The following is a 14,629-nucleotide window of genomic DNA, read 5'->3' as shown; positions in this document are numbered from 1 at the left end:
GCTGAAGATGGCAGTAACCTTGCCATCTGGGATCTCTGAAGCAAATAATAGGCAATAAGAAAGAAAAGCACTTTAATCAACAAGAGTCATTTAAAATTTATTGGCTAAACCAAAGTATTGGATACTCTCACAATTGTTCAAACTAATACAATCAAATCTACCAGTTGAAAACTATCTTTAATTGTGGTAACTGGAAAGTAAAATTGAAAAAAAAGAAACCTAATCAGATGTCTCCTTTGTTTTTCAAGAAACTTTATTGCCCAAATAAATCATAAGCCATGAAGCAATTAAAAAAGTTATGAGTGTAAAATCAATCCCAAATATAAATATGCAGGAAGATGACTAAAGAAGCAATGCAGTTCCCAAAGAGGGTATATTTTCTGTCATCCTTTTATAATTTGGCCAAAAAGAAGAAAGAAAATCTAGGAATTAAATTTCCATATGACGCAGCAATTCTACTTCTTATTATAATCCAAAGGCTCAAAACACTAGTTAGGAAATATATTTGCACCCCTATGCACATTGCAGCTCTATTTACAATAGCCAAAATCTGGAAACAGAACAAAAACCCAAAATATATAACTAGAAATAGAAAATATGGTACATATATACAATGTAATACTACTTGGCTATAAGAAAAGATAAAATCATACAATTTGCAGCTACATGGTTGGATCTGGAGAGAATCATGCTGAGTGAAGTTAGTGAGGGGGAGAGGAACAGACACAGAATGATCTCTCCTATGTGGGATATAAAGAAACATGGTAGGGGGAAACAAGTGCACACACACAAAAAAAAAAAACAGAAACTGAGAAATGGCTTCCAGGAGAAAGTTCACCATAAGGGAGAATGCAGGGGCTGGGGATAAGAAGGGCATTGAGATAATGGTGGAGGGAGATGGATACTCTGGTGGAAGATGTGGTATTGGAATTTGTACCCATAAAGCCATACCAATAAGACTTTTTTCAAGGCAATATTGCTTAAATTAAAAAAATGGCATATCATTGCTCTCCATAGAAACAGAGTAAAGCCAAAGACTATCTATTCTAGGGGTAGGGGGCTTGACAGTGATGTACAGCAGGTGGTTTTACTGTGATGGACAATGACTGTCATGCCTTCTATACAGTCCTGTCCCAAATGGGAATGCTTTCCATACACAACATTTTTTTAAGCCACAACCCAATGTCTCAGGGCTATTGCTAACTCTTGCTCAGGGATCATTCCTGATGGTTCAGGAGACTGTAAATGGTGGAGGATGTTGAACTGGGTCAGCAAGTGCAAAGAAAGCACCTTGCAAGCTGTATTATTCCTATGGTCCAGGACATTGAGAAAAACAGAGGTAGAACTTCCCAGGATATGGACATCAAAGGTGACTTAACTGATTTAACTCAATTGCCAAAGTTAACAAAACAAAAATAAACAAATAGGACTAGATAAAATAAAAAAAAAAAAGATTTCACATGGCAAAAAAAAACAGGTTAAATAAAAACATACCCTACTAACCTGGAGAAAATATTTATACACATGTATCATATAAAGACTTAATGCCCAAGATACTTGAAGCACTAATAGAGCCCAACAACGAAAGACCAATAACCCTATCAAAAATTGGGGGTTTTGCTGCAAATCAAAATGATAATTGGATATATCTTACACCAGTTAAAATGGCACATATCTGGAGACTAGAAGAAACTAACATTGCATGGGATATGAGGGAAAAAGAACACTTTTTCACCACTGGTGGGAATGTCATGTGGTTCAGCCTCTGTGGAAAACAGTATGGCGAGGTTGTCAGAAAAGAAAGACTGGAGCCTCCACATAATCGAGCAATTCCACTTCTTGGCTTCATGGCATCTACCTTCAAAACATAAATCTACAAAATTATGTGCACATCTATGTTCATCACAATGCTTAAGAAATGGACAGGATATTTTTTTTAAAAAAGCAAACGTTCAACAACAAATGAATGTATATAGAAACTGTAGCATGCACACATAATGAATACCAAGTGGCAGTAAAAAAGTGAAACCATACAGTTCACTGCTACTTGAATAAAACTGGAGGGTATCAGATGAAATAGAATACGTCAAAGGGGTAAGAACAAATATCAGTTGATTTCAGTGATTTTGGATATACAGAGAAACAAAACAAGGGAATAGACAGGCTCAAACAATGAGACATTATTTGCCTTGGATTATAAAATGCTACACCAAATGTAGGGGACAATGAAGAGGTGAAGTAGAAGTAACATCAAGACATCAGTAGAGGATTTTTGGCACCTTAATGCGGTAAGGTGAACTGGGTACATCAAAACCATAAAAGTGAAAACTAATGTAAATATGTTACCCGGACAAATAGTAAGAGTACTTTAATTGCAAAAAAAGTTTAAATTTGAATAAAATTCACTAGAATTATAATAACACAAACTCACCTGCCCTAGTTTATGGTAAAAAAGGATATGATTTTATTCTAATTGAACGGTAAATAATACCTGCCTTAGCATTTAATAGTGTAAAAATTAGTTTTTTGCTGTTGTAATATATTCTTGACCTGAAAGAATTTCCCCTGAAACACATTTTATTTTGCAAAAGTATTAACTCCAAGTAGTATATTGAAAATTGTTGTGAAAAGGTAGAAATAATCAGTCCTAAGTCAAAAGAACAGTTTTGACACATCTAAATTGATTTTAAGTAAATGGGCAAAACACAAACAGTATACTACTTTATTAATACAAAAATTATCCCTCCAGCTCTAGAAAGAGAGCACAGAGGGTGGGACATTTGCCTTGATGTAGCCAATATGAATTTAATCCCCAGCATCTTTTATGGTACCCAAACCTGGCCAGGAGTGATCCCCGAGTGTGAGCCAGAAATAAGCCCTAAGTACGACTGGATGTGGCCCACAAACAAAACAAAAAAAATTCTTGCACTATCATCAGCACAAAATTAATTTTCTTTAAAATGAAAATATTTGGGCTGCTGGGGTAGTATAGCAGATATGGCACTTGCCTACACTCGGCCAATCCAGGTTTGATCTCCCTATATCATCTCCCCACCCCCACCAGATGTTACAACTGACTGCAGAGCCAGGAGTAACTTTTGAGTATCCCTAGGTGTGGCTCCAAAAACCAAAAAATAAAAAGGAAAGAAAAAAATCTTCATTTTGCTACAGAAAGAGCTTACAAACGTGACAGGCCACATAACCTAGCATGTATTTTCGAAGGAAATGATTCTAGGTATAATGCTTCTCTGTAGGTAAAATCATGGTTGTGCAGCTTTGTTGGGTGGTGGTGGGAAGGGGCAGGAGGGTGGTGAAGGCTTCAAAAATATGGTATGTGAGGGAGCAAGCAATAGTATAGTATGCAGAGCATTTGTTTTGCACATAACCAACCTGAGTTCAATCCCTAGCACCCCATAAGGTCCCCCGGAGCCAGATAGGAGTGACTCCTCATGCAGAGCCAAGAGTTTGCCCTGAACGCAGCCAGGTATACCCCCCATATACACACAAGAAAAAGTAGGATATGTATATTTTCTCTAGTGACCTCAACACACGTAATCATTACCACAGATTTTACATGGCCTCAGAATACAAAAACACATGAGAAGGCTACCTGCTGTGGTTCTGCTAAAGTTATGGAGAAGAGATGATGTCTTGCTTTACAATGAAAGGCTTTTTAATAAAAAGAAAATGCATCAGTGATTCTGCATCTGGTATTGGTATGACAAATACTTGTCTCACTTCATCACAAGTAGTCCTCCACATTCTAAGTTTTTTGTTTGTTTTGTTTTGTTTGTTTATGGCTTATTACTGACTCTGAACTCAGGGAATCACATTTAGCGGGGCTCCAGGGATCACGTGCTGTGCAGGGGATTGCAGTGGGGTCAGTCATGTGCTAGACAATCGTCATACCTGCTGTGCTTTTTCTCTAGCTCCTCTGATTTCTTTATTTAATTACAATTTAGATTTGTAAATCTAACTCTGAACTGCACAGCTCCACATACTTAAGGTTTTAGTGGAAATGGAGCCATCTGACTTTTTTTTTTATTAAGACAACAAAGTCAAAAATATCTAGAATCCTCCTATCTCTTTAGTAATACAAGTAATTGCTAACTCTAAAATTTTCTAGCATTTAATACCAAAAAAGTCCTTAATGGTAACAGCAATCTTTTCCTGAACAATTTTCTTATTTTCTATAAACCCACTCTCACATCACTTCTTTTAAAGTGGATATTATCTTCAGTTTAGGAAGAATAGATTCAGAAATTAAATAATTAGCTCAGATGCAAAGAAAGTCAAAGAATGATGAAGGCTTAGGTGTTTTTCTACTCCAAAGTCACATCTTTTTGAAGAGCACCAAGTTTAGAAAGAACATGCTCAGAATTAAAGCGAAAAAAATGGATGTGGTGTTGATAAATGTGGTAATGAGATCTGTTTTTAAAAACTGACAAGCACTTAAATAAGTTACTGACATTAAAGACTTTACTGACAAAGTAGTCCTGCCTTAGATTTACTGCAGCACAATGCTGGTGCTGTAGACAAAGGAATTTGATGAATAAAGTTATATCTTTTGTTGCAATAACTCCCAAAATTCAGATGTGAAAAACAAAATAATGACATTAACATGCACTTATACTGAAATTGACTTCGCCTAGTTCTCTGGATTTCCCCCTGAAAGATTTAATTGGTTGATAAAAGTGAACGCGTGGTAATAGAAATGACATGTGCGCACACATGATACGAATTTCATACTGCATCTGACACCCAAACTTAAGCTACAGTTCCTTAAACACAATCCTCATCCTTCTCTGGATGTGGTTTGATGTGGTGGTAGCTTTAAACAAAACCTCATCACTTCTAAGAAATTATGAGGAATCTCAAATAATCTATGAAAAGAAATATTTAAGGCTAAAGTATAAGAAACACTTAAAGAAATCAAGTGTTCTCAGCCAGCAATCCCTAACCTAGAATTGTTTCAGAAGAAATTAAAAAAAAAAAATAGTAGCCATGCTCATTATGTAAGAAATAGGTCACATTATAAGCATTCACATTTTTGTAAGTAAAATTCTTCAACTAAATCCAATGAGATTTTTAATGATTCCACTTTTAATTAAATACGGTGTATTCTAATTATTGTTTGTCAATACCATAGAGAAAGACGAGCACAAACCGATACTTTAAAATGCATGGTGGCCTGAGGGTTGTGGCTAGGCTGCAAAGCCCCGGAGTGATTTTTCAAGATGCTCGGACGGTCGGTCCAAGCCGTGGCCTCCAAGGAGTTTCACGACCGACCGAGATCTCCAAGGCAAAGTTAGGAAAATGCAAGCGCTTCCCGGCCCCATCCTCCCGTTCCTCCCGCGCCCGCGGTGGCCGCGTAAGGACGGATTGGGTGGCCACAGCAGAGGCACGCAACCCGCGGAAGATCTCCGCAGCCACCTCCGCTGCGGGCCACCGCTCCTGCCCGCACATCCCGGACGGCGTGGCTGGGAGCCCCGCGACACCACCGCAAGGTCACCAAGGGAAAAGGCGACTTTACATAATCTCCCGCCCCGCCGTCCTGGCATCTGCGCGCCGCGGGCAGCCGCGGTCCCCCTCGCCTCTCCTCGCCTCACCCGTGCGTGGCGGTGCGGGGGAGCGCGCGCGCGCCCGCCCACGGGGCGGGACGCCGGGGACTCGCGGGTGACCGGGATGGGGGACGGGAGCGCGGGCTCCCAGATCTGGAAGACACACACACACACACACACACACACACACACACCGGGTGGGGGACGGGTGCGCGGGCTCCCATCCCTGGAACACACACAGACACACAGACAGACAAACAGACAGACAGACAGACAGACACACACACACACACACACACACACACACACACACACACACATCTCGGCTGCGGGGCCCGGCGGGCGGGGCGGGAGGTGCCCGAGAGCGAGGCGCGGGCCGGGGTCCCCGCGCGCCCCACGGCGGCCGCCAGCGCGCAGCGCGCCCCTCGCGGTGGCGCCCGGGACCGCCCCGCGGCGCACCTGTCACGAGCGTTTTTACCTGAGTGGCTTTGTGGAATTGCTTCTTCAGCCCGGCCACCGACATGGTGCGGGGAGACGCGCCGGACGCGGACGGCTGCGAGTGCCGGGAAGGAGGCGGCGGCGGAGCGGGCCGGGAGGGCCGAGCCGCCGCTCGTTGTTCGGCCGCCGGGGCTGTGGGCGCGGGGGCGCGGAGCGGCGCGGGACGCGGGCTCGTGCGGAGAGACACCCTGACGTCAGGGGCGGGTGCTGAGGCCTCTTAAAGGGGACGCGGGAAGCCCCGCCCCGGGCGCGGGGCTGGCGGGGCAGGTGCTGGGCTTCACGCGAGCTACCCCGGTGCTGGCTTCCGCCGCTGGCACCTGGTTCCGAGGCACTCGCGGGCCAACGGCCTGGTTCGAAAACCAAGGGCGTTCCTGGGTGCGGACGGCTGGCGGATGTCGTTCGTGACCCAGTGGACTGCGGACACGGGGTTGGCCCGTCGCTGCAGTTTGGCGGGCCAGGAAAGCCCGCACGACTCAGGTGACTTGCTTGGCTTCCAGGTAGCCGCAGAGACGCTGTTTGCAGCCGGCCTGCCTACACTTTGAGCCTGATCTCTGCAGCTGGGAAAGGAGGAGTGGCTTTCTATCTGGGGTAATGAATAAGTCATTGCTCATTCTCTACCCGGTTCCTGCTGCCCTGGGCATAGAAAACATTCCTCTGCCCTGGATTTAATATCCCTTAAGACTGCGTAGAGTTAAGCAAGCCCACCAACATTTTTCTTGTGATTGTTCTGATACAAATTAACACTTAAGAAGGGGAGAAAACTCTTTAAAGCTATTAAGTAGACTGAAGTGGGATATTAGTTAATAATAGAATGAAGTGGGATAATTATGATAGAATTTCATCCTGCATTCACAGATAAGGAAAAGCCCAAGTATGAATTTGGCACTTACTTGTGATAGGGGGGTTAAGGTTTTCAGTCTAGGGACTAGTACATAGGGATTAGTGGGTAGGATGCTTGACTTGCAGGTGGCCGACCGATGGCCTACAGGGGTTCTGTCCCTGACACTACAAATCAGCCATCACCCCAGCACCACTAGGAGTGATCCTAGAAAGAATCCCTGAGTACCATTGTGGGTGTCCCCCCCCTCAACAATAATAAAGGTTTTAAATCTAAAATAAACATTATATAATGTGAAAAGACATGCTAAGTTGTACAAATATCATATATGTAACAAGCTATAAATAGCCAAGTTAAAGCTAAAACTGATGAAATTAGGTTAATTGGTAGCAGAGCGGAACAAGGTGTCTTCAGTATTCTGGTAATTAGCCATTATCTCTAGTTTTGCTAGGACTGAGCAGTACATAAGGAAAAAGTTGAAAGAGCTGGAGCAATTGTAACAATAGCGCAGTGGAATGTGTACTAGTCTTGCACAGGGTTGACCCAGGCTTGATACCCAACACCCATATGGTGCCTTGAGCTGGAAGTGCAGAGTCAGGAGTAGGCTCTGAGCAATACCAGATGTAGCCCAAACCTCCCCACAACCAAAAATTAGGAAAGAATTTGAATGATTCCGCCATGTGGGCACTAAAGCTTTAAGAAGAGGTCAGGGTGACTGAGAAATATTGCCAAGGATTAACAAGAATACGGTATGGTAGAATGGAAGGACCAGAAATATTTTTCATAACCTTCACCACCAGCACTGCCTGATAAGAGCCAGAGACCCCACCCTCATTCTGTCAGCCATGCCTCCTGAGCATAAGCAGAACATCTGATAGAAAGAAGTGATCAGTTCCTTGGCCGGGCTGTCCTAGTCCTTCAGACAATGTAAAGTAAAACACACAAAAATACAGTAAAACAGATAGTGGTGGATAACAGCAATAAAAGCCTGTGTACTAGTGATCCAGTCCTGAGACAAGTAGACAAAAGGAGCAGATCTCCAGTGCGATAGTAATTACTGATGTCTATGTGCCTTTCAGGCACCTTGTAGAATTGCTCTTTTCAAAACACTTAACCATATGGTTAAGTGGAGCAGGTCACTCTGATAGCTTTAACAAGTGGATTAGGAAGGAAAGTGACTGTCACTCTTCCACCTAGAATGTAACATTGTAACTTGGTATGGAATGCTACAAAGCTCTTATAATCTTTTTGGTCTATTTGTTGGTCTGTCAAGCAGAATACAGAATGAGGTCAAAGTCCCCATATGATGCTCAAAAAATATATCAGGGCCAGAGATACCACAGGGAGTAAGGTATTTGCCTTGAATGTGGCTGACTCAAATTCAATCCCTGGCACCATATATGGTCCCCCTGAGCACTGCATCAGGAACAAAAAATGCCCTGAGCATAACCAGCTGTTGTTCAAAAACCAAAAGACAAAAATTAAAACACATGTCACATAAATGAAAAATACACCAGAGTAATTTTAATATACTTTGTCTTGTGGTATTAAACTGGACAAACGAGTCTATGCAGAATGATAGCCATAGAGAAAAATACTTTCCACAGAAAATGAAAGGTGACATTACAGTTTTTCCTGTGACCATGTTTATTTGGGTTTATGTCATTAGGTACCCATAAAGTGCCCTAATTTTTCTTGCAAAAAAAGGACCATTGAAGTTTGAAGAGGCGCAATCTTTTTGTGCAGCCTCATTGAATGAACAGGTAGTATCTGCCCACCTCCTCATCTCCGGCAGACTCAGAGGGAATTTTGACTCTCCATTTACCATGCCTGATCTCTTGCCCTGTTTTGTTTTGTTGTTTGCTGTTGTTATTTCACCAAAGAGAATAGATAGTCTAGTGACTCATAGGGAATTTTAATGGAATGTCAGAGCAAGGAACATAACAGCATGTCTGAGAGAAACATCAGACAAGGAAAGATGAAAGTCCTGCTGATAGACAAGCAGGGCTACTGATCCATCGACATCCTGGACAAACCATTAAAGTGAATATTCTGTGGCCGCATGAGTTGGCAGACCAGTGATACATTTGAAACTACAAGGCACACAATGTTAATCCTAGAATCTTGACATTAGGAAATATAGTCATTGGTCTTGCTTCACAAATAGTTTTGTATGCTACAAAAACGTGGTGGTTAGTGTTACCATGAATTTTGTACTCTATAGATTGGTGAAGACTGCATACACAGACATATAGTAATTCATGAAAAGACTATCATTCAGCCCAGTATGAAACTAATAATGTTTATGCTGCTGAGCAATTCCCAGGCTTTCATATATATAGAAATACTGATTTTTGTAGAAAAGTCTGTTTGAAGGGAGATAAAATTCCACAAAGTAGAACAAGGACTTTCTGAACTCTTGTTTCTCACTGTAAACAGTGTGAAATGGGAACCTGAAAATTTTCCTCAGAACTTTGAACATTTCATTGAATCCTAACTTAAATTTAAAAAAGTCTTTGTATGATCCCAATTCCATATTCAACAACTTATAAAGCCTATCCTTCTCTATTTCAAATGAAGTACATTTGGAAACCGCTTTTATTTTTTTTTTTTTACTTTTTTGCTTTTTGGGTCACACCCAGCCAATGCTCAGGGGTTACTCCTGGCTCTGCACTCAGGAATCATTCCTGGCGGCGCTTGGGGGACCATACGGGATCCTGGGAATCGAACCCGGGTCGGCCGCATGCCAGGCAAATGCCCTACCCGCTATGCTATTGCACCAGCGCCTGGAAACTGCTTTGAAATCCCTTTGAAATAAATTTAGTCCTAGAATAAGTTCCTCCCCAATTGGAGAATTTCCTTCCCTTTTTTCAATTAAAAAAAAAATCTTTTGAAACCATTGCTAATCCCAATTATCCCATGGAGACCATGTGAACATGTTATTTCTATTGAATTCACAATATACACTTTTAAAGACCTTTGAGATTTGCTGATCTCCTCCTCTGAGATCAACAGTCATCCACTTCATCAGGTATTGGGGGATGGTAAAATGAGATAAGATGGTAAGATGAGGACCTTGAACCCCAATGAGTTTCTAGCTGACTAATTCAAAAACCTTCTTATAGAGAATTACTATGACTTAAATACAGAGGAATGAATGCATCATTACCTTTTTGGGTTGCATAGAAGGTATATCAAGCTTGACAGACAAATGTAGAAACACGTTGCAAGAAAGGGGGAATCAAAGTCAATGAGGAAGAATTTTGTTTAACAGAAAGTTGTCATTCAACATGCTGTCCTACAGTCTCCTATGATCAAGTGAATGTAAAAACACGGTAAATAAACTTAAACCTATAGAGGAAAATCCCTATTAAATGAAACCTCACTAATTGAGAAGGAAATTCATAGTAAACAATTATCCCATCACATCATTCATGCACTATTTATTTTCACATTATGCCAAAACAAATGTCAAACCTCTAGCTTGCTGAGAGCTCCAGCATCCCTGGTGTCTTTCAGAATGCCCCTCTGTCAACAGAGCAGTGTTCATCTCACTGACCTTCAGTGCTAACTTCTGGAAAAACTGTTCCTGACCTTAGATGTAAGCTGCTTAAGTGCAAGAAGCAGAGCAAAGCAATAAGTCCCAGGTTCTTATTTTATGCATACAAAAATAAAACCAGGGACACAGGGAAATGGCTCAGTAATGAGTGCCTGCTTGTAGCCATGAGGCTGAGAGTTTGACTCCCAGACTTCACATGCCAAGTGAGAGATCCCAAAATCAAGTGATACCACACAGTATGTGATGTAACCAAGTATGGAAGAGCACCCCAACCAAAGTGTGCAGCCTCCCAACTCAACAAAACCATACTGAAACAAGCTTAAGCCACAACTAAAAAGTCTTCAAGTACTTCAAACAAAGTGTGTTGCTCCGTTGAGTATTACAACGAAGTAATAACTAAGTTTAACTAAGTATACAACTCTGAAGGGGGGATTTTTTTTCCCAATGATAAGCTGCAAAAACAGAAGCAGTGACATGAAGAGACTTACTAATTATTGTTTTTGATTGGTTGGGGTTTTTTGTTTGTTTTCACTCCACTCTATCCTAATTGTTGGGCAAAGCTCACCCTCTTCCCACATCAGTATAAATACAGATTAGAATTAATGGACAAAGTTTGATCAATTGATTGCTTACTCAGTACCACTGTGGATCTAAGGACCCTCTCCCTGATGGCCCTATGCTAAAATTTGCATTGTGCAGGGCCCAAACACTTGTCTAGTTTAGATAGCACATAGAATTTTGTGCCTTTGGACACTGCCAGTTGCTCAGAGCCACCATCCATGATAGACAGTGCACACAAGTCATTTTCTAGAGATGGGATATTAAGGGAAATACAAGCTCTAGTTCCTTTCATTGTAGCTTGTCCCTCTCCACTCAGTCGCCAGCAGGTACATAGAAAGAAGCAAACTTTTTAACCTCTAGATGTGAAATATGTGGGTCTTTCTTTCCCCTTCTCCTGATTTTTCTCCGACATAAATCTCCTTCTTTCAAAGCACGAAGTCTCCTCACTATAAAAATTGCTTCTTAGAGATGAATTCAAGGCCCTGACTTCAGCCCCTGATGTCTATGCCCTCTGCCCAACACTACTGAGTATGGCACTGGTGGCACCTGAGTACTAACTTACAGCAGTGTCTGGATCCTACAAAAATGTTTTAAAACCCACCTTCCTCCTGACTTAGTTAAATCCTGTTAACCTAATCACAGAAAGAGGAGGAGGAAAGGATTTATCCAAGCAGATAACTCATTTTTGGCTCTTACATCTGGAAGTGTATTTGTATGTTTATTTGAATTAACACCGCATTACATTAATTTCATATGTTCCATCGTGGGTGAGTATTTATTACTTACATCTCAGTTTGAAATGCTTCCAACTTCTCTGACAAATCCTATCATTTCCAACAACCACCTCCACACCCTCCTTTTGAAGTCTTCTCCATTTATCTAGCCCAATGTTCCCATTCCTTCATCTGTGAAACCCCAGAGTCCCGACTGTGCACCTCTGATGTGAACTTGTCTGATGTGTGCTATAGATACTGATCTATAACAGCACATCCTTCACTCCTTTTGTGCTGGGTTTTATATTGTTATGTGGTTCTGAATAAATAATAGAAACACCAGCTCAGTGTGGGCTAATAGAAATATTAAAAGTCTGATAAAATTTTAAAAGCTCTATCAGACTCAGAAGAACTAGAATTAGCTTGTTTTTCTACATCAATACAGATTGCTTAATTGTTATCGTTGCTTCTGAGTCACCGTATTCAAGTTTAAATTTCCATGTTCTTGTCGCTTACAAGAACTCCCTGATGGCATTCCTATGCATCCCCTTTTATGCTTTTTCCTTTCTGAAGTCAACAAACTTTAAATAAAATACTTGCTCCATGCCCTAGAACCCCAAAACTATTCTAATCTCATTCCATTTCTTGTATCTAGCAACCTAAATAAAGCAATTCGAGAAATTCCAATTTGAGTTCAACACTGTGTTCAGCTTTCTTCTCAAACAGATTGAGTGACAAAGAGTACAGTTCTTTAACAAGTGTCCATTTTCCCCATGAAACATTGACATTCAGATTTACAAATCCAACCTTTTTGTTTATTTGATTAGTATATGTCAGGCTTCCAGGGCAGAACCACTTAAGTCCCTGGGAACTGGCAGCCAAGTGCTGGTAAACACTGGACTCTGACAGCAGAGCCCACTCCTGGAATAAGAACACCCCCAATTAAATGGAAATTATCAGAGAATTTCCACCATTGACTTATTTAATCTATTCCTGGATGGATGTTATCATTAGAGACTTTGAAGGCATGCTCTTAACCATGAATATAGAATTTGGCTGATAGCCTGTTAAAACATTGCGTCTAGTTAGCCAAGCGAAAGAAAGTCATTCCTTTGTGCCAACATGTAGTCAACTCTGTCTTCTCAAGGATGCATTCTCTTGATTACCAAAAAAAAAAAAAAATCAGTTCAGAAAAATCCTGTCAACAATACCTTTCAATATACTTTCAGCATCTGTTTTCTATATAAAAATTATGAAATTATTCTATTTACTTGCTATATTTTAAAAAGATAAAATTAAATTAAAAGGGAAAAACATAAGTGGCTTATGCATATTTAAGGAGTCTATTCTTTATTGTTTGAGGAATTAAAAAAATCATTGGTGGTTTTTATTAAACTTGCACACAAATATAAAGCTTACTCTAATGACAATGAATCAAATAAAAAGCATCCTTTTAAATTAGTATTTTAATTACTAAGTCAACAATAAAATGTTCCATCCTGGGTGTTCCCGACCCTCACCCCAGGACTTCTGGACCTGAGCAGCACTGCATCACAGGGCCAGACAAACTAATCATCAAAACTGGCATCAGCAGGAGTGGTCACTGAGTTCCTAAAGTAGATCTGGAGACCTCCCCACCCACAAACAAATAAAACAACAACAAAACACACCACCATCTCAGAAATACCAATTTTCTCTCAAGGTTCAGGCATAAAATGTTTGTCAAGTAGCACTGTAGCACTGTCCTCCTGTTCATCGATTTGCTCAAGTGGGCACCAGTAACATCTCAATTGTGAAACTTGTTGTTACTGTTTTTGGCATATCGAATACACCACAAGCAGCTCGTCAAGATCTGCCATGCAGGCGTTTCAGTAGCTTGCCGAGCTCTCCGAGAGGGATGGATCAAGTAAGGAGCAAAATTGTTACTTAGAACAATTTTGAAAATATTTTTTAATTTCTGCAATTAGAATAATTATGGAAACTTAACAGCAACTCCTGTTAAATCCAGGTAAAGCCCACCTCAGCCCACAAGTATTAACCAAGGAGCATGTGTTACAGTGAGGAGAGTATTGGCAGTGTTTACTCTGTGTTGCAGAATTGACCAAGGAGTGAAAGGAGGAGAAGACGTGGGAAGAACAAACATAGATGTCCTATGCCTCACCAAGAAGAAGTCTTGGGAGGAAGTTAGAATTGGACCTTTGATCAACAGACAACAAAAAAATTTGGTATTGCCACCTTTTAAAAAAATAACTGAGTGGTCCGGGAGTGTTCATGTACTAAGTGAAGGAGAGAGTCAAATGGCAAGAGTCAGTCATGCAGGAGGCATTAATGCTCATGAGTCTGAGCGTAGTCAACAAAATCTTAGCAAACTAACTCTAGCAATAAATTTAAAATATTATACAACAGTGTCAGAGAGAGTACATTAGGTAGGACTCTTGCCCTGCATGAAGGTGATCAGGGTTTGATTGCCAACAGTCAGCATCCCATGTGATCCCCAAGCTCCCCAGGAGTGATTTTTGAGTTCAAAGCCAGGAATAACCCCAGAGCACTGCCAAATATATTCCAACCCCCACCCCAATATATATATACACATATACATATATATATTTGACCATCAGCAAGAAGAAATAATTATAGGATGAAAGGATGATCCAACTTATGTATTGGATTATGTATTGAAAAGATATATATCTAAATATATATTATTTAGATATATATGACCCGAGTTCGATTCCTCCGCCCCTCTCAGAGAGCCCGGCAAGCTACCGAGAGTATCTCGCCCGCATGGCAGAGCCTGGCAAGCTCCCCGTGATGTATTCGATATGCCAAACACAGTAACAACAAAGTCTCCAATGGAGACGTTACTGGGCCCGCCTGAGCAAATCGATGAACAACGGGA

At 41.1% G+C, this 14,629-nt stretch overlaps 1 protein-coding gene across 1 annotated transcript in view; it reads right to left on the bottom strand.

The window, feature by feature from the left end:
• Positions 1-6,351, bottom strand: part of SH3GL2 (SH3 domain containing GRB2 like 2, endophilin A1) — a 205,090-nt gene extending 198,739 nt beyond the window's left edge. Inside the window, exon 1 of the mRNA XM_056117195.1 lies at positions 6,040-6,351. Coding sequence (XP_055973170.1) covers positions 6,040-6,084 — 45 coding nt within the window. The 5' untranslated portion in view covers positions 6,085-6,351. The remainder of the gene's footprint in view (positions 1-6,039) is intronic.
• Between the last annotated feature and the right edge of the window lie 8,278 nt (positions 6,352-14,629).

Source organism: Sorex fumeus, unplaced genomic scaffold (assembly GCF_029834395.1).
Source record: "Sorex fumeus unplaced genomic scaffold, SorFum_2.1 ptg000034l, whole genome shotgun sequence".
NCBI lineage: Eukaryota > Metazoa > Chordata > Mammalia > Eulipotyphla > Soricidae > Sorex > Sorex fumeus.
The sequence above is the reverse complement of the archived record's forward strand: the minus strand, read 5'-3'. Positions and strand labels throughout refer to the sequence as shown.